Source organism: Mya arenaria, chromosome 16 (assembly GCF_026914265.1).
Source record: "Mya arenaria isolate MELC-2E11 chromosome 16, ASM2691426v1".
Classification (NCBI taxonomy): Eukaryota; Metazoa; Mollusca; class Bivalvia; order Myida; family Myidae; genus Mya; species Mya arenaria.
The window spans coordinates 5,605,779-5,624,604 of NC_069137.1; the positions used below are offsets into that span (position 1 = coordinate 5,605,779).

At 36.1% G+C, this 18,826-nt stretch overlaps 1 protein-coding gene across 6 annotated transcripts in view; it reads right to left on the reverse strand.

The window, feature by feature from the left end:
- Positions 1–18,826, reverse strand: part of LOC128222092 (GRIP and coiled-coil domain-containing protein 2-like) — a 149,554-nt gene that overhangs the window by 12,748 nt on the left and 117,980 nt on the right. For 5 of the 6 annotated variants that reach the window (XM_052930924.1, XM_052930921.1, XM_052930922.1 and 2 more), the window contains 2 exons: positions 18,314–18,403; positions 12,586–12,711 (listed from right to left, as the gene is read on the reverse strand). In XM_052930924.1, the coding sequence (XP_052786884.1) occupies positions 12,586–12,711; positions 18,314–18,403 (216 nt within the window). The remainder of the gene's footprint in view (positions 1–12,585; positions 12,712–18,313; positions 18,404–18,826) is intronic. The other variant, XM_052930925.1, reaches the window with a different exon arrangement.

Genomic DNA, 18,826 nt, shown 5'->3' on the forward strand with positions numbered 1-18,826 from the left:
GTGAAATTCTTTGCGTAAACTAGTTAAATGAAATAGTATTTCCAGGTATCTCCATGCTGGTGTGACTGCACTGAAGATTATGACATATAAACTGCCCACTTCTTTTAAGATCCTGCGGTTGTAAGCGAGGACGTTTGCGAAATATTAGACCTCTTTTTGCAATATGACCACATGGTACTAAGAAATGCAATCGAAACGGAAGAGATTTTACAGGTTTCAAAGAAAAGTCTAGAATACATGCTTCACCTTGACGAACAGACAATATTTCGTCAATCATTAGATGGGGTTAAACAATATGAAGAAGAAAATACTTTAAAACCGGCAAAAACAAATAAGGATAAGAACAATCAGATAATACCGTAAAGGTTTCTGAAAAGCGCTCGGGAATGCATTTCAATACATTCGTGTTGGAGCGATGTCTTTTCTCAAGTTTCAGGAAGTGCAGAGAGCTCTTTAAGTGCAGAGCATATATAATCCATTCTTCGGTTTGCAAACGATTACACCGAAGATGAATTTTGTCAACAAAGATAACCAACACAGGAAATGATACAAATCGACAATAGTAAAATGAGCCAATGTTCAGGCCAAATTTATGTTCCGTCAGATTACGAAATATATATTTGGAGTGATATTTTCACCGAAGTTTTTTTCCGAAACGTCGGTGGCAGTGGATATACCATCGTTTTGACGAAATGTAAATAAGAAAACAAGAAGCTGTAATTTCGAATTGTCTTTACATTATTTTAACACTAAAATCAGCGGGGTGAGTACATCTATAAAACGATATCAACAAAATATATAAAATTAAAATAACCAATTCGTCTTAAAGCATCAACACAACCATACACATGTGACCAGACGGTTTAGTATATGACCAGACTGTGTTTTGCCGTTTTGACAAGAAACGTATTTTAAACACCTTTGTTATAATAACCAGCTTGGCATGTTTCAAATCTAGCAATTTGATTGGTCAATGATTTATGTTATCTTGGTTCTGATTGGATCTTTCATATTCTGCTCAGTAGTTACCACGAAGTTTTGCAGACATGGCATGATTTCTTGAGTTATGCATCTGAAATAGTTAAGTTTTGTGAAGTTTTTAAGCTCTATTGGTTTACTAACGATCTGAAGTGTGTGAAAGTCAGACTGGAGTTTTTAGTACCACATATTTTAAACAATTTTAATCCAGTATCGACTTGGTTGTCCTTATACCCATATCATAGCAGAAGCGATCTGTTATATCTGGCGCCCAACAAACTCGGACCTGAACAGACCCCACATAGAGTGTAGAACAGACAAGTGCGCTGCGCAGGAGAAGTGCTGGAGCTTGAAAGATAAGATATAAGCTCAGAAGGAGTGCTTGATCTTGCATTTATATGTGAATAGAATTGTATGCTTAGTGATTTTAACTGAGTGTAAATGCATGAGGTGCATTTATAATTACACGAAAATGTGTGTAATACTATAAGCAAGCTGTGTATGACTGTGCATGTCAGTATTTGAACAGTTCATACATTTTTTCTTTTATGTGAAACAATATATTTTATCTTGATTTCATCTAGATATTTTAATTCATTCGTTGGAGTTTGGAAGAGAGAAAGACAGTAGATTGGCACATTATTGCTACATGCAGATTAGTGCAGTGTGGAGACGAGGACGCCTTCGTTGCTGCGGGAGGAAAGGAATACCCGTTTCGTTGTCGGGAGGAATCGTTGTATACTTAGGAGGACTCATCACTTCAGCAGGACATTGACCTACGAAGTGATCAGTGAACACAAACTATTCGTGACACTGGATTATTAAAATTTGTGTTGGAATTTACAGTGATATTGACATTGTGCTAGCGGCCATCATTGATCAACTGTAGTTAGATGTTTTCAAGTTTCTACAAAGGGCGTGAGTAAAGATATAGGTTTTAGTATACTTAAAAATTGCAGTGACGTGCATTCTTTCATTTCTTACAGTATTATATACTGTAATTTCTGCTGTTACTGCCATTTTTTTGGTATACATATATCTAGAAAGAATATTGTCAGAATGAGAGATATCTCACTGCATGTATAACTTCTGGAATAAGGATTAATTTTAACATTCTCAGTCAATTAAACTATCATCTCTGATAACTAACTTGGTGCCTGGTCAAATCTACCTAATTCTTGGTGATAAACTTCTATTTGGACATAACCATATCTCTTATTTTTATTTGATTTCATTGGAAGCCTTTACTTTTGCTTGGTAAACAGATATCTCAGTTGGGAACACATTATACATGTGTTTGTTTTCATTTTGAGCACGTGGTTTGTCAATTTCAAGGCATGGTTATTCATTTAAGGAACGGCAATTAACACCTGCATTTCAGGGATTCATAAACTCTTCTAGGACTGTTATTTTGCATTATTTATTGGTAATTGTTCTCCATATTTACTGCAAATCTGATCTGTTTTTTTGACATCGTACAGTTTCTGTGTTACGCCATTCTGACCATGTGATTGAGGTTAATGAATGCGTAATAAGATGCTCGACAATATTGATTTCTGATTGGCTTTTCTGCTGTGACATATGAATGCGTAATTAGGCGCTGAATACTTCATCAATTCCGATTGGTCGTTATGTACTTAGGTGCTATGTGACGTCAAACGTTGCTTTGCAACTCTAGTCTGACTTCTGACTTACATTGACCTGCTACGATATTTTGGACGAAATTGAAAAATCATTTTGGCATATCTGCTTTTGGCAGCTTAGTATTGTATTATTTAGTTATAAACAATAGTTTCTAGCATACTTATAACCATTTAGTGCTTATTAGATAGGTCCATTTACACATTTGATGTATAGAGTTGATTTAATAACATAAAATCTTAGCGTAAATTACGATTCTGCATACTTTCGGTTTGGATATATTTTACATTGACAATTGTTCTGTGATGACTTATTCTCTGAGAAATAGTTTGTGATCATGTGAAATAAATTTATTACTATTTGCATTTATTTTCAGATTAATATTGCATAGACTTGGGTTATCTGTCTTAAACAGATTTTATTAATTGACATAGTGATTTTTTTGTTATAAATAATTTAAAAAATACATTGCCTCTTGATAGTTATATTGTTAGATTGAAATTGAACTTTATGGTTATTCGAGTTAGTTTATTATGTTTGATATTTATTTAATTAGAACTTAATTGTTTGAATGATTCTCAATTAAAAAAATAGATACTTTTGATTTGTTTGTTTTGTTAAACTTCGTGTGTGAAATTATCATTCTGGTTATTTACCGTACATATACAAAATGTGGTACTTGATTTATTGATTGTGACCTTGAACATGTAATTTAATTTTCAAATTTATTTGTTATTGCTTGGCGTATTGATATTTAATTCGTTGAAATTAGTATTTGGCCAGCTTTGTGTGGAATTATTTAATTCAAATAAATTTAATTTTGGACTTTAATGATTGCTTGAATTTATTTGATTACTTTTAGAAATATTTTGTATAAGTTTAATAATTTGATACTAAACATAGTATTGAAAACAGTTTTCATTTGTTGATTTTTTTCATTAATAAGTCCATTGAGTGACTAGAGCATTTAAACCTGTTGTGAAGTTGTGATTGGTAACTAAGCGCTATAGTACAGTACACTTAGTTTATTTTTTAGTTTTTTTTAAAGTGTTCTCGATTGTTGAAGTGAATTAGCTCGATATTTTTTGTGCTGAAAATATGTGAGCATTTTGATTTCTCCTGATACACATTAGGTTACATTGTGTGATATTTTATTACATTTATGATTTTATTTGATATTAAATTGTCAATTGAATAAGTGAGCAATAATGATGGAGTGCTAAATACACTGAGTGGAGAACAGTATACAAGAAATGGACTTGTGCTATAATTATAAATACTTTTGACTTGTGTGTCTTTAGTGAACATTTATCCGTGATATATACACTATCGATTTTGGATATTTGAGTGATAGTGAATCGTGAAAATGGCAACATATAACGGATCGCCGCTAAAACCGAAAGAAGATGACATGGATCTAGAAGAAGAAAGCAAGTTTAAGGAAGCTGGAATTATAACTGAAGAAGAGCGGCAAATGTTACAGCTGATAAGGTTTCTGAAGCTGAAGCCAGATGTTGCCGATCCTCAGAAAGCTGCAACGCTGATCGAGATCCTTGGTGGAGTCAAACCGGAATGGACCACATCCAGGGAATATCGAAGACCTGAACCACTAATAACAACGGGGAATATATTCTTTGGTAAAGTATGGAAAGGTGAGGTAACTTGGGACAGCTTTAAGTTTGAAATTCAAATTAGATGCTAAATCACATACAGAGGAACTGATCATGTTTGGCATTAGAAAAGCCGCTAAGGGTGCTGCAGCTGATAAAATAAGAATATTAGGTTCATGATTGAGGGTTTATCAGGCATTAGAGAAACTGGACAACTCGTATGGAATTGTTGACACCAAGTAGAGCATCATAATACCTGTGAACAGAAATCCGGGGAATCTGTTGAGTGCTTTGCATCGAGATTGGAAGATCTTTTTGATGAATGTGATAAGATCAAGAAGTATGACCAGTTCAGGAGAGAACTTAGCAAGATCGAGATGGAAATGAAGGCCGGTAGTCCAGAGAGAAAGCCTTGCAGACAAGCTGTAAATGTACAGAAAGAGGAAGACAGCGAGACACTGAAAATGTTAAGACAGCTTAGTGAAAGGATTGAGAAAATAAAAAAGGTTTGACAGCAGCAATAACAACAGGAATTTGATCATAGACATGCCTATGAGCCTCGAGGGGGATATCGAGGGAGATGGCGTGGCGGATATAGGGGAGCTGCACATGGTGGAAATCGGGGCCGAGGGAGTTACACAGCTAACAGTCCCAATGCTAATGAAGGCAACACATTAAGAAATGAAAGAACTTGCTTCATATGTAACAGAAAAGGACACTTGCAGCGCGATTACCCTACCATACTTGCCCAGTTCGTCTACTCCAACTGCAAAAATAAGGGTCCTTTAAAGAAAGATTACTCAAACTTGTAAGTGCCCGAGTGGGGGGATCGAACCCAAGCACTGAATCGTCAGATCCAAAATTGATAGGTTACACAAATGAAGTAAATATTATTGTTGGCAATGCACCGGTTGTAGCTTTATTAGATACAGGGAGTGTTGTCAACATTATTTTTGAATCATAATACAACGAACATCTTTCTTCTACTGAAATTAAACCTGTTGGGGATATTTAAAACATAGAATGCGCGGACGGTGAGATTTTACCTCACAAAGGATATATCGAAACAATAATTACAGCTGATGACGGACTTCCAAATTCAAAATCACTTCATTGTTTACTACTAGTTACACCGGATACAAAATATTCAGCTAGAGCTCCTGTTATACTAGGTACAAATGTCTCCTAAAGATTTTTTGAAGGATTGTTCAGAACACTATGGTGAAAGATTTCTACAAATAGCATCACTCCATTCACCGTGGTATCTCAGCTTCCGTACTATGGTAATTAGGGAGAGAGAACTACGCAAGAAGACAAACCGTCTTGCTGTGGTGAAATGTGCTGTAACGTAGAAGATCATTTTAAATCCAAATCTGGAAGTAATTGGATAAACAGATCATGAACTAGACTATACTTTCACTTCTGCCATTGTTCAGGAGTGCGATGAGTGTCAATCCCCATCTATCGATGTGACACCTACTGTAATCCACTAGACCGGGGAAAAGCGTAAAGAAGTAAGAGTAACACTATCAAACATATCCACCAACCCTGTTGTCATTTAACCGCATGTAATATTATGTGAAATACAACCAGCCACAGTAGCTGAAGAGGTTTTTGACAAGATTGATGAAAAGAGGAGTAATATATTATATAGTTTGAACATTGATGAATCTAATATACTAGATGAAGGTCAGAAAATGAATTAATTGAACTATTGACGAAACACAAAGATATATTTTCAAGTGATGATAGTGATATTGGCATTTGTTACCTGATCAAACATCGCATTGAATTAATAAATGACATTCCTTTCAAACAAAGGCACCGCCAAGTCCCCATTTTCATCAAATGTGGCATTAGTCCGCAACAAGAATTGTCACTTTACACCTTTGTGTAGACTATAGACAATTAAATAACATTACTATCAAGGACTCCTTCGCTCTGCCTCGAATTGAGGAAATATTTGACTGTCTGCATGTAGCCAAGTATTTTACAACTATTGACATGAAGTCAGGCAACCACCAGATAGAAGGTGAGGAGATCCACAAAGAACGTTCCGCCTTTACTGTAGGGAATCTAGGGTTCTTTGAATACCATAACATGCCATTTTGTTTGACCAACTCACCAACCACTTACCAACGTATAATGCAGGAGATTCTAAGATATCTCAATATGAACATATGCTTGATATATCTTGATGACGTGTCATTTTCAGCGATTCTTATGAACAGCATCTTGAACGCTTAGATATTATTTTGACAAAACTGCATAAAGCGAATCTGAAATTAGCGCCTGAAAAGTGTCATTTCTTCAAACCCAGTGTAAACTTTCAAGGACATGTCGTTAGTGGAAACGCAGTGGAGACAGACCCGGCATATATTGAAAAGGTGAAAGGATAGCCCATTCCATCCAACTCTGATGAATTGCGTTCCTGCCTCGCCTTTGCCGGTTATTGTGATATTGTCAAGCCACTGAATGAACTACTGCCTCCAATGACCACCAAAGGGGTTCCAAGACACCCAAACCGGAGTAGAAGTGGACAGGAAAAGAGCAGGCCATATTCGACAATCTGAAATATATCTTGTCTTCACCACCTATACTGGCATACTCAGACTTCCACCAACCTTTTGAATTACACACTCACGCATCTGGAAAAGAATTAGGTGCAGTGCTGAACCAAGTGCAGGATGGTAAGAAGAGGGTCATCTCATACGCCAGTAGGGCATTGAACACGTCAGAATGCAACTACAGTGCTTTCAAGTTGGAGTTCCTGACTTTAAAGTGGGCGGTGACGGAGAAAATCAGCGACTACCTGACCGTGTCACACTTCCTTGTCTTGACGGACAACAACCCCCTGACGCACATACTCACTAGTGACAAGCTCGATGCTACGGGACAACGTTGGGCATCGGCGATGGTTGAATATTCAGTACCGGGCGGGGATGAAGAATCAGGACGCTGATGGCATGAGTCGGTACCCATACGAGAATGTTACAGACATAGATGACACCGAATGATTAAAGATCGACGACTCGACCGTGAAAGCTATATATAACAAGCTAACTGTACCATATACAGTAAAACTGCGATCGCTCGAGGTGTATAGACACATTGCCCATGAAGATAAACATCTTAGAGGCCAACGAAGACATGGGTCGACCTCTTGCTCAGAAAGACACGAGGGAAATAAGAAGGGCACAGCGGGAAGACCCACTGATAGAGAAGTGGAGAAGAGCAGTCATCGACAAAACACTGCCCAATAACTTTATGATGGGACAAGACCTAGCTATGAAGAAATAGTTCAAACATCTGCACATCAAAAGAGGGATTTTGTTTCGAACTATTCATGAACATGACGAGGACATTGAGCAGCTAGTAGTACCTGAAGCATTCAGACATGAAATACTTATGGGGTTACATGACCAGTCAGGACATCCAGGACAAGAGCGAACTATGCGCCTCATGCGGGACAGGTATAACTTGCCAGGACTGACATCTGACGTAAAGGCATTGATGAGTGTGACAGGTGTATAAGGCGACAAGGGAAGATTGATAGGGCACCACTTGAGAATGTGAACACATCTTACCCTCTAGAACGTCTTTGCATGGACTACCTTACCTTAGAACCATCAAAGGGAAACGTCAGTAACATACTTGTTGTAACTGACTATTACACAAAGTTCGCTAAGGATATTCCCACTAAGAACCAAACTGCAAAGACAACAGCCGAAGCGCTCTACAACGAGTTTCTTGTCTATTTTGGTATCCCTACCAGATTGCACTCCGATCAAGGGGCCAATTTTGAAAGCCAGCTCATAGCCGAACTTTGTCGTCTGACAGGTATGAAGAAGAGCCACACCACACCTTATCACCCACAGGGTAATACAGGGCCTGAGCGGTTTAACCGTACCCTATTAAGGATGTTGGGCACATTGGAAGAAAAAAAGAAGGCGGACTGGAAGAAGCATGTTAGCAGTCTCGTATACTCGTACAACTACACGTCACATGAAGCGACGAGAGTGTCCCCTTTTGAGTTGCTCTTCGGAAGGAAGCCCAGCCTGCCAATTGATGTCGTGTTTAAACATGCTAGGGAGGAGCCAGAGAACGAACATTACATCGCAACTACTTACTCTTGGTTGAGCATCAGGGTTAAGGAAGTGCGATGAATGAGGTAATAGGAAATAAAGATGTAGAGAACAGGGATGCATCCATAAGATATGATAAACACACAGAGTGAATTCACTGAAGGTGCAGATGATTCGGATGAAGGTTGTGAAGGTGAAGGATATGAAGTAAATGTATACCAACATGAGTACGCTCATGAACCCAAGATCAATGAGAATCATGAAGATAAAATCTAGGACGATAGTAAAATAGTTGAATTAGGAGACGAGGTAAGTGTCATTGGCGAATTTGAAGGTGTACGGAGTGGTGTATTGTAGTTGATCATATTTATGTTTATTAATTGTTATTAATTTGTTGTGGTTTAGTAGAGAGTGTTCTAGGCAGTAAGCGTCGCTGTGCGTAGTAGTATATGATAGTGTATAAGGTAGATTGTCGGACCTTATATGGACTGATTACTTTATGTTTCAACATGACGTTATGACGAGACGTCATTTCCGATAGCGGGGGACTATGTGCCCAGACTGTGTTTTGCCGTTTTGACAAGTAACTTATTTGGAACACCTTTGTTATAATAACCGGCTTGGCTTGGCTTCTGAACCGTACTCTAAAATTGGAACAACAATAGCGTCAAACAAAGACAATTTAGCTTGAACATCAAGATGAACTTTGTCAAACAAAGACAAGAGACTATAATAAGCCTTAAGAGCTTGATCATTTAGCATTGTTACTGCGTGTCACATATTGCCTTTATAATGAAGGTTAACACCAAGATAATTAAAATAAACTATATTCACCAATTCATTGTTAATATAGAATTGTACATTTTTAGGTTGCTTCCGTTTTAAAAGAAAACACAAATCTTAGTTTTATTTACATTGATTTTTAATCCTCATTTAACAGGATAATGGCAAATATCATCTTTTTGGCGTGTAAACTCGCTGGATCTGTGGTGAATTATACAATATTATACAATGATTTAAAATTTTGTCATGCTCTGCTAAATAATTTCCTGTGACAAATATGTCGTCCATAATCATTTTGACTCATTCTAGTCCTTCAAACATCCATGACGTTGTAAATTGCATCAGGGGCAGATACTATTCCAAATGCTAGCCTTTTGTATCTGTAGCTTCAAATTGGCGTGAGAAATATCAGCAATTGTGAGCTCTTGCGTTCAACTCGATCGGCCAAAATGGAAATGTAGCATTCTACTTAGAACATATATTACTCCGGACATTCCAATATGGCTTTTTGACAATAACAAAGTTATCTACTCAATCTAAGGGGTCATTTTGACAAATTAATTTGGAATACAATTTAACATTTCAAATAATACATCTAAAAATGTCGGACGGGTTTAGAAAATGTTCCCAAACATTTTCTGAACCGGTCCAATGCTATTACATGTATTTGCTCCAATAATTGTAGGAACTTTCTGATGTTTTCATGTATTCGTGTTAAGCTTTGCTACTCCCATCGGTTTTATTGAATTTCATCTTAACGATCTCAATGTACTCTGTGGCTTATTCAGTTTATTGTTTATTTCACTTGTTACTATCCAGTCACTGTTGACAGCGTGCAAAGTGATATAAAGTATTCCATGGTAATCTGTGTCATTTTGATTTCTGGCATTTGTTACCACTGAATGTACATTATCTTTTTGCGTTGTTAGTGTTTCACGGCAATTTCATTCGTGCACTTCTTTGCAAAATGGTTTTATGACCACATTCCTGAAAGATTGTGTTATGTGCCGGACTCATAAACCGGCTTGTGTTTAAGTCTGCGTATACAGTCTTTCATTCCCGATTCGTCATATCTTTATTTTTTGACACTTGTCTTTGACATTACACAATTCAAAGACGCGTCTTGTAAAGTTTCTGTCATTGTTTTAATCTGATGGTCAGACGACACTGATGCTATATAAAAATAAAGAGCTTTCTGAAGTGTTAACTCACTCCATGCTTTAACTAGTGTGCTTTTATATTTCCACTTTTGACGCCGCAGACATTGCTTACTCTTTTAGGTGAATCTTTAAGTTCACAAAATGCGATTACCATGGCCTTCTGGATGTTATGCAAATAAAACTTTGAAAACTTTGAAACTTAAATCCTCTATCATATTAGTATCTATTGTCTCTACCTACTCTCGCCATCGATTGTTGAGTATGTGTCTTTTCCAAAAAAGAACAATAAATTAGCATTTTACTGACCGTTCAAAGGCAGTACCCAACAATCCTTGATAAACACCATAGTTTGATATACCATTTATGCTGTGTGTTGTATTTGGAGTATTGTGTTGATGTTACGTGTTTCTGGTGTGTGGATGTTTGTGTTGTTATCCTTTGTGTATGGCTTTGACACTGTGTCATTGACGGGTTTGATGTTTAAGCGTTCGACTACTGGACTTGTTTGCGTAGTTTTTCATATGCATTTTGTATGCCACATTTCTTTCTTAAGTAACAGGTAACACGTGGATCATAGCCTTACTACATGCCTCAACATTCAGCTTAAAGGCACGTTGATCAAAGCATAACTACATACTTCAACATTTAGCTTAAAGGCGTGTATATGAAAGCCTTACTACATGCCTCAACCTTTAACCTTATTGCATGCCCCAACAGTCAGCCTAAAGGCACGTGGATTAAAGACTTACTACATGGCTCAATAATAAGTCTAACGGCACGTATATCAAAGCCTAACTACATGCCTCAACCTTAAGCATAAAGCAACGAATATTAAAGCCTATCTGCATGCCGAAACATTTAGCTAAAACGCACGTGGATGAAATCCTAATTTCATGCCTCAACCATCAGAATTAAGGCACATGTCTCAAAGCCTACATACATGCCTAAACATTGAGCTTAAAGGCACGTGGATCAAAGCATAACTACGTACATACCTCAAAATTCATCGTAAAGGCCTGTATATCAAAGCTCTATTACATGCCTCAACTTTCAGCTTAAAGGCACCTGAAATAACGCCTAATTACATTCCTCACTTTTTAGCTTAACGGCAGGTGGATGCCCGAACCATCAGCTTTAAGGCACGCGTCTCAAAGAGAAAGTTTATGCCCGATTATTCAGCTAGAAGGCACGTTGATCAAAACCTAATTGCATGCCTCAACCATCAACTAAAAGGCATGTTGTTGAAAAGCCTAACTAGATGCCTCAATCTTCAGCATAAAAGCAGGTGGATTAATGCCAAACTACATGCACAAACATTCATCTTAAAAGCATGTGGATTAAAGTTTAATTAAATGCCCCAATCTTCAGCCTAAAGGGACATGGTTCAAAGCCTAAATTTATGCCCCAACCGTCAGCCTAAAAGGACATGGTTCAAAGCCTAAGTTTATGCCCCAACCGTCAGCCTAAATGCACAAAGATCAAAGCCTAACTACATGCCCCAACCTTCAGCCTAAACGAACGTAGATTAAAACATAACAACATGCCCCAACATTCAACTTAAAGGGACGTGGATCAAAGCTCTACTTTATGACTCAACCTTCTTGTTAAACGCACATGGATCGAAGTATGAGTACATTCCAAAACAATCAGCTTAAAGGCATGTGTCTCAAAGAAAATGTACATGCCCCAACCTTCAGCTTAAAGCTATGTGGATCAAAGCACAAGTACATAGCTCTACCTTAACCTTAAATGCACGTGGATCAAAGCCTAAGTACATGCCTCAACCTTCAGATTAAAGACACGTGATTCAAAGCCTAATTACATGCCTCAACATTCAGCTTAAAGACACATGGATCAAAGCCTAAGTGCATTCCCCAACATCCAGCTTAATAGCACATGATTCGACGCTTCATATAGTAATGTTCATTATACGAACTCTCTTGTAAATACTAAACATATACGTACATGGATATAGGATGAAAACGCTATTTCCATTTACATAAAGACAAATCATAGTTGATGATTTCAGCCATCTCTTCCCGTTGCCTTTCATAAGGCAAAACTATTTATAAAACAAAGTCCTCCTTTGTATTGACAAATATAAATGTGCTATTAAGAATAGAAATGGCACACACGTATTTTTTCTTTAGTAGTTCTGATCTGTTTTGGACTTGTGTTGTGATGTGTTTTGATTCAAAAAATAAAATGAAACAAAAATAACAAGACCAACGTCAAAATTGATTTTCTCTTGTTTGAGTCTCACCTTTACTTGCGCCGTTGATAGTCTTCCCCACCCCTTTCACCGCATGTTGAACCAAAAATGCTCACCTTTTGTTATTTTTCAAGTATGTTGAAGATAGGTCAGCTTCTTTAGATGACTGGACCCATGGCCAAGTGAAAGCACAAAATGTCCAAACGTTAAACAGGATAAGTAGAAATAGCTCTGGATCCATTCTGAATATAAATAAATCTCAGTTGAGATACATGATCGAAATTTGGTATTATAACTACTTGATCCAACGGCAAACAAAAACACACATTATTGCTGCCATTGTTAGACCTTTTATTCTACTTCCATCCGTTTCGAATAATAAAATAAATAATTTGCAGTAAATCATATAACAAATAGCCTTTAAAATTGTTCAACTTTCCTAGATACTAATATATCAATGGCGTTTGAAGACGCAAGGTTCATTTCCTTTTAATGTAAAAGAGACGAAAGATGGTTTTGTAGCAGTTTTTTGACAGTTATGTTCTTATTTTTAAAATCACTCAAAATCTGGTTCAGAGAGTTGTAGCAGTTAGTTGTTTTTTACTTTTAATATAGTTACGATTAAAAGTGTTTAGAATGTTACGAGTATCGTGAATTTTGTGAATGTCGCGTGATTTGCAAATACCGCGAATATTGTGAATATCGCTATTGGCGTGAATATTGCGAATAGCGTGAATGTCGTTGTTACTATCGTTAATGTTTTGAATGTCAAGAATGTTGTAAGCTTCTGAATCCTGAACCAAAATGTTCAAAATGATGGTTACTGTGCTTGGCCCTGTATTTTCCGTTGTGATATCTTAGGATGCTTTATGTCTTTAAACGATACATACAGCAAAACAGAACAGCACACATGTAGCATAAACATACGAATATGAATAACAAAAAATGATGTAGAACGATTTAATTCGTTCACTGCGGGCTTAAATCGGTTCGCTTCGGACACATTTACGTGTTGAAAATGTTACACTGGCAATACAATATCAAGATCATGTAAATATTGATGACTATGTAATCAAATCCTGTAAAAGTGCATGCTTTTAAAATTTTGGCAGAAGACGATGAAGTTTAATTGTATTTGAATTTGTTCCTGCTGAAAAAAAAAATCTGTTTTTTTTAAAGTAATTGAGTCGTACGAATAATCCAAAATACATACGTAAACGCAGTTATCTCTCAATTTGTTTCGCTTGGTGATTATTATCACCACGTTAACCAATTATGTTAAATAAAAACTTGTTTAAGCCCAACGTAAACCCGTGTTCACAACTTGTCTTTAACTGATGATGCCAAGGCCAATATTTATTGTGTGTGTACGTACGTATCTCTCATTGAGAGCAAATTTCTCTGACCTTGATGATGAGTAAAATTAAAGTTTCTATAAAGGTTTCACTGGTGGTAGAACATTTCTAATTATTCTGTAAGGATTACATGTCAACGTTTTGTGGGAATTATTCTGAAAGTGTCGAAATTGATTTTGTAAAACTGTTAGTTAATAAGTGTTGTTGTCGTTTAAAGTGTGTTGCCTTTCTCTTTCTCTGTTGCGTTTGGTGGTCGTAACACCCTTGCTATTTTAGCGTGCTCAACAATAGTCTTTAACCTACACATGCAGGCCAAAATGTTGATTCTGGCGTCCCAAGGTACGATTTTTTCCGAGGCTATGTTGAACGATCTCGCTACAGAGAAAGGAATAGAATACATATTACAACCTTCCGTAATGAATTTACAGACTAACTTGATAGTTTGTTCATAGGCTCACACTCCTGTCGGTTTCCAGGGTACAAACCAGAAATAATAGCCATTTTGGATTTTGGTAAACTAGTTTGCAATTAGTATATGCAGTTATCAAACTCGGTAACTTTAAAGGCAATATTTGAACATATGTAAACTTGTTTTGAAGGTTGCGTGCTGTCAATACCTTAATTTTAACACTTCAAACGATTTTCCATTGATTTTGGAAAGGGAACTATTTTCGTATAAACTACAATTTACTATATGTGAAAGAGTCCCTTTAAATTGTTCAAAACTAATAATTGTTGGACAACGTCTGCGTAAACAAGTTAAATGACATTTTGTTCCAGGTATCTCTATGCTGATGTGACTGACCGCAAAAATTATATACAAGACTGTTAAATAATGGACATTGCTTTTTAATATGTCAACATGGGTCTTAGAAATGCAGCCAGCGAATATATTGGTTAGAACGCATCATAAGGTTTCGAAACCGAAGGCTTTTCGCAGGTGCAAATTCTAGAATATATGTTTAAACGTTGATAATCAGATAATTGTTCTTCAGTAAATAGAGTGGGTTAAACAATACGAAGAAGAAAAAAGTCCAAATAAAGAAAAATAAAGATGAACAAACAAGCCGACATTACCGCAAAATATATCAGAAAAGCGCTTGGGAATGAGTCTCAATACATTGGTTTGTGAGCAATGTTTTTTCTCGAGTTTTCAAAAATAGGGATCCAGTGGAAAACAATACATTATTCAGAATGCAAATTATTTACTGCATGAGTTTTTTTGAAGAACGATTATTCAAACATAATATAGTTAAATTCGTGAAAGTAAAATGACCTCAACGTTCATTTAACATTTCTTTTCAGTCAGAATACGAGAAAAACTTTCGGAATTATGTTCGCTGCGAAGAAATTACTTTTTGTCGAAGTTTTGGTGGTAGTGGACATGCCATCATTTGGTTGAAATACATATGATAAAAGACATTATTATACCTCACTTCTATAGAACATATAGTAAAAACGTCAGGGCAATATTTTCGACTATCACCCCGCACTATCACCCTTTGCCGCACTGTTACCCTCTGACGTCTTGAAATTGAAAATACGCTACAAATACGCCGCCATGTTGGATTTGTATAAATATTAATTAATTCATATAAAACTGGCATTGCAACCTTAAAAGGCACTAATTATAAAACCCCACTTCTATAGAACATATGAATTGGCAATACGGTACGAATACGGGATTTACTGATAGTATTTTACTTAAAGTCTGTATCACCTGAGCTTTGTTTACCTGCCGACAACTCTTGCCAAAATGGCAGCAGGATTCGCAGCTGTAAGTGAAAATGGTATTTTTAGTCTTTAAAATACTACAATTGTGTTCGGTATAATAAAGGCTTCGCCTCGGTCGACAGTATTTACCTCAGGTTGACAATATGTACTGTCACTCTCAAGGCAGTCAATATTTATATACTATGCTATTGTCAGCTTAGCATTGGCATTAGCACGGTGAACTACACTTATAAAGCAACGTAGCTATATTTATCCTCCAACTATGTAAAATTCGCATCACAAATTCGTCTTAAAATATTGACACAACAATACAACTTCGCAGTTAGAAAGGAATAACAGTAGCAGCTTCTAAGCCTTACCATTACGAATACGAACGCTAAAGATCAGTCGATATTGAGCACAGCCTTCCATTGTACTCAACAACCGATTTTTTGAAACAGGTCTAACATAGTTAGAAGACAACGAAAAATTAAATAGGGCAGACGATATTGATGAACATGATGACATTTCAAACGGATTATCTCAAGATAAAAAATAGTCGTGCAGTCGAACCCCGTTTGCTCGAACTCCCTAGGACTTCGAGCCTCGGGAAGTTCGAGCCAAGCGGGCATGCTTACATTCAGTCAAAACTAATCGGTCCTTTATATCCAGCTCAAGCCAACGAGGAAAACAAGCCAAGCGAGTTCGAGCCAACAGGGTTCGACTTTCAGTTTTCGAGTTTTAACTAGTATTTAAATATATACCAATAGCTGATGGACATTTGTTGTCAACCTACTTTTGATAACCGGGCCATTGTCTCTCAGTTTATGTACAAATAAACACTTATCGTTAACTGCTTAATACATTTCAAACTCTGATACGGTTTTAATCAATGTGAGTATAGAACTTTGATATTCACACTATATTATCGGACCTCACAGCTTTATAGTTTGAATGTTAGCTATTAGAAAAAAACAACAGATATCGTGAATCGCAGAATGAATACAGAGTTAAGCGTATGGAACCTTATAAATATTTGCAAAGGCGCTTTGTTAGATCTCAATTTTTTAAAGTGTTTTATACCAGCAAAATAGTTATTTATCCAGTCTAAAACATCAAAAACAGTCCGGCAACTGCGCTATGCTCCGCCCACTTATCCACCTTATTAGCATACAGTGAGTCCGTTGTCGAGTTAGGGACTCCCTTGGTATTTACCATCCATGTTAATTAATAAAGCATCGTGTGAACCTCGGGGTTTTATCAGTCATGATCTAAGACTTTATCATAGTTATTTACGGAATTTTATTCTTTTCTCTAATTGTTTAATCTTAAGTGGCACTGGGACTTGAACTTTATGTCCAATGAATATTACTCCCACAAACATTTATACTTACTGCCGAAAATGGTACCAAAATAATCATGACTAATTTGTCTACCAACTGCAGTTAGGGTTTTATTTAATTATGTCAAACAAAATAAAACGAGCAAAACATTTCACAGGCATTTTTGCAATCTGCCGTTTATCTGCAATTTTTTTGACGTTTTGATTGACATTTTATACTTCCGTTTTCGGCTATTTTGATTGTCAGTGACTTTCCAAGGATACATTAACGTATCCTGCATCGCTGGGTATAACTTTTATGAACTGTCATGTAGTTGTTCTGCATGCATTTTTGCAAAAACTAAAACAGGGGATAAAACATGTCGATGTATGTGTTCAAATCGTATTTTGTTTGCTTACTTATGATGTCAACTTTAATAAAAAAAAATAATTCTAAATTAGTTAATAATGAGGTAGGTTTATGCATTATATCATTGTTTTATAATATCAAGATTGCTATTTATAAGTGGTTTGCCCATTATTTTGCATGAAACTGGTTCAAATGTTTTGTAATTATCTACAATTAGATGAATTTACATTTTACATTTTTATTATTTGGCTGGATAGTGTGATCTGTTTTCAAGAAATCAACAGACCGGGTAAGAGGTTCTAAAACAATGTGGTCACTCAGTTTTAAAATAAGACCCATCAATATCAAAGACTAACTGATGGTTATTTATCAGTTTTGCTTTACTTAATAATATAAGGCATGGACAGGGCATTAAACAAGGTGACTGCGCAAATGTTTTTATTCTAAACAGGATGTGTGCTTGAATTGTATGTGAGCCATTCTCAAAAATTCAAGTCCAATTATGTTTTAGACATGTAAACTTATTTTTTTGTATGCATATCCAAATGGCTTCTCTAAACCTTCTTGAAATTTTTAACCCCGTGTTAAAACATGCAATAACAAAATGCAACAAAACCGAAAGTATAATCAAAGTATAGTCTAAATTTAGCGCACACAACGTCATTACGAAATTTGCATATCACGTGACTTTCTGAATACCTTAAATTCTATGTTGCTTTATTTACTACTGCTTTGCATTTTTAACTAAGAAGTTTTTGATTTAAATACTTGTCCCGTTAATGCATCTGAAAACACTATTTTGATCATTATTTTTTTCTATGCTATCGAAATTGCAGAAGAAAGGTTTTTTAAACAATGTGCAAGTAGTACCAACTATTTCCTTCGGATATCAGCACGTTCACATGACTTATTGTTAGTAAGAAAATCTATAGTTCTCATGAGAATTTAAACGTATGCTGATGATGTGTGCCATTAGCTCACTTAAGAAGTGAATACTTAAGAAACACGCCTCGTAGTCTTCACTTGTTTATATCGGTATATTCAATCATGATAACGATGATTTTAGGAACGTATTCATAACTTACCTAGCCTTCTGTATCTCTTCATCTTGAGCTCGTATGTAATACAAATGCGCACATCTTTCCCATATTAGATTCACATTCTCACTGGACAACCTTTAAATTGTAAAAATGTTACCGTTAAAATCTTTGTACACATCTTAAATTCTGCGGGATCCACCCGATTAATTCTGACAACGTTTTTGGTATTTCCTCGTATCATATCTTTGCCCCTGGGCAAGATACGGATTTCCAGCATAACCAAATATTTGGATCTACTTATCTGGGGTGGGAAATATATGATTGTCTGCCATTTACTTTTAACAACGTCAGAGAAGATGACGTTTTAATGAAAATGGAACATATTTTCAATATAAATGTTTTCAAAGCAATTATAGGACGTCAGAAAAACGCTTAAATCTTAAATGTTTTGAAAAGTATATAAAGAAATACATGTATTTTATGTATTGCAAGATAGTATTTATTTGAGACCAATTTCAAGGCTTACAATTTTCCTTACAATAAACCACCACAAAGCAA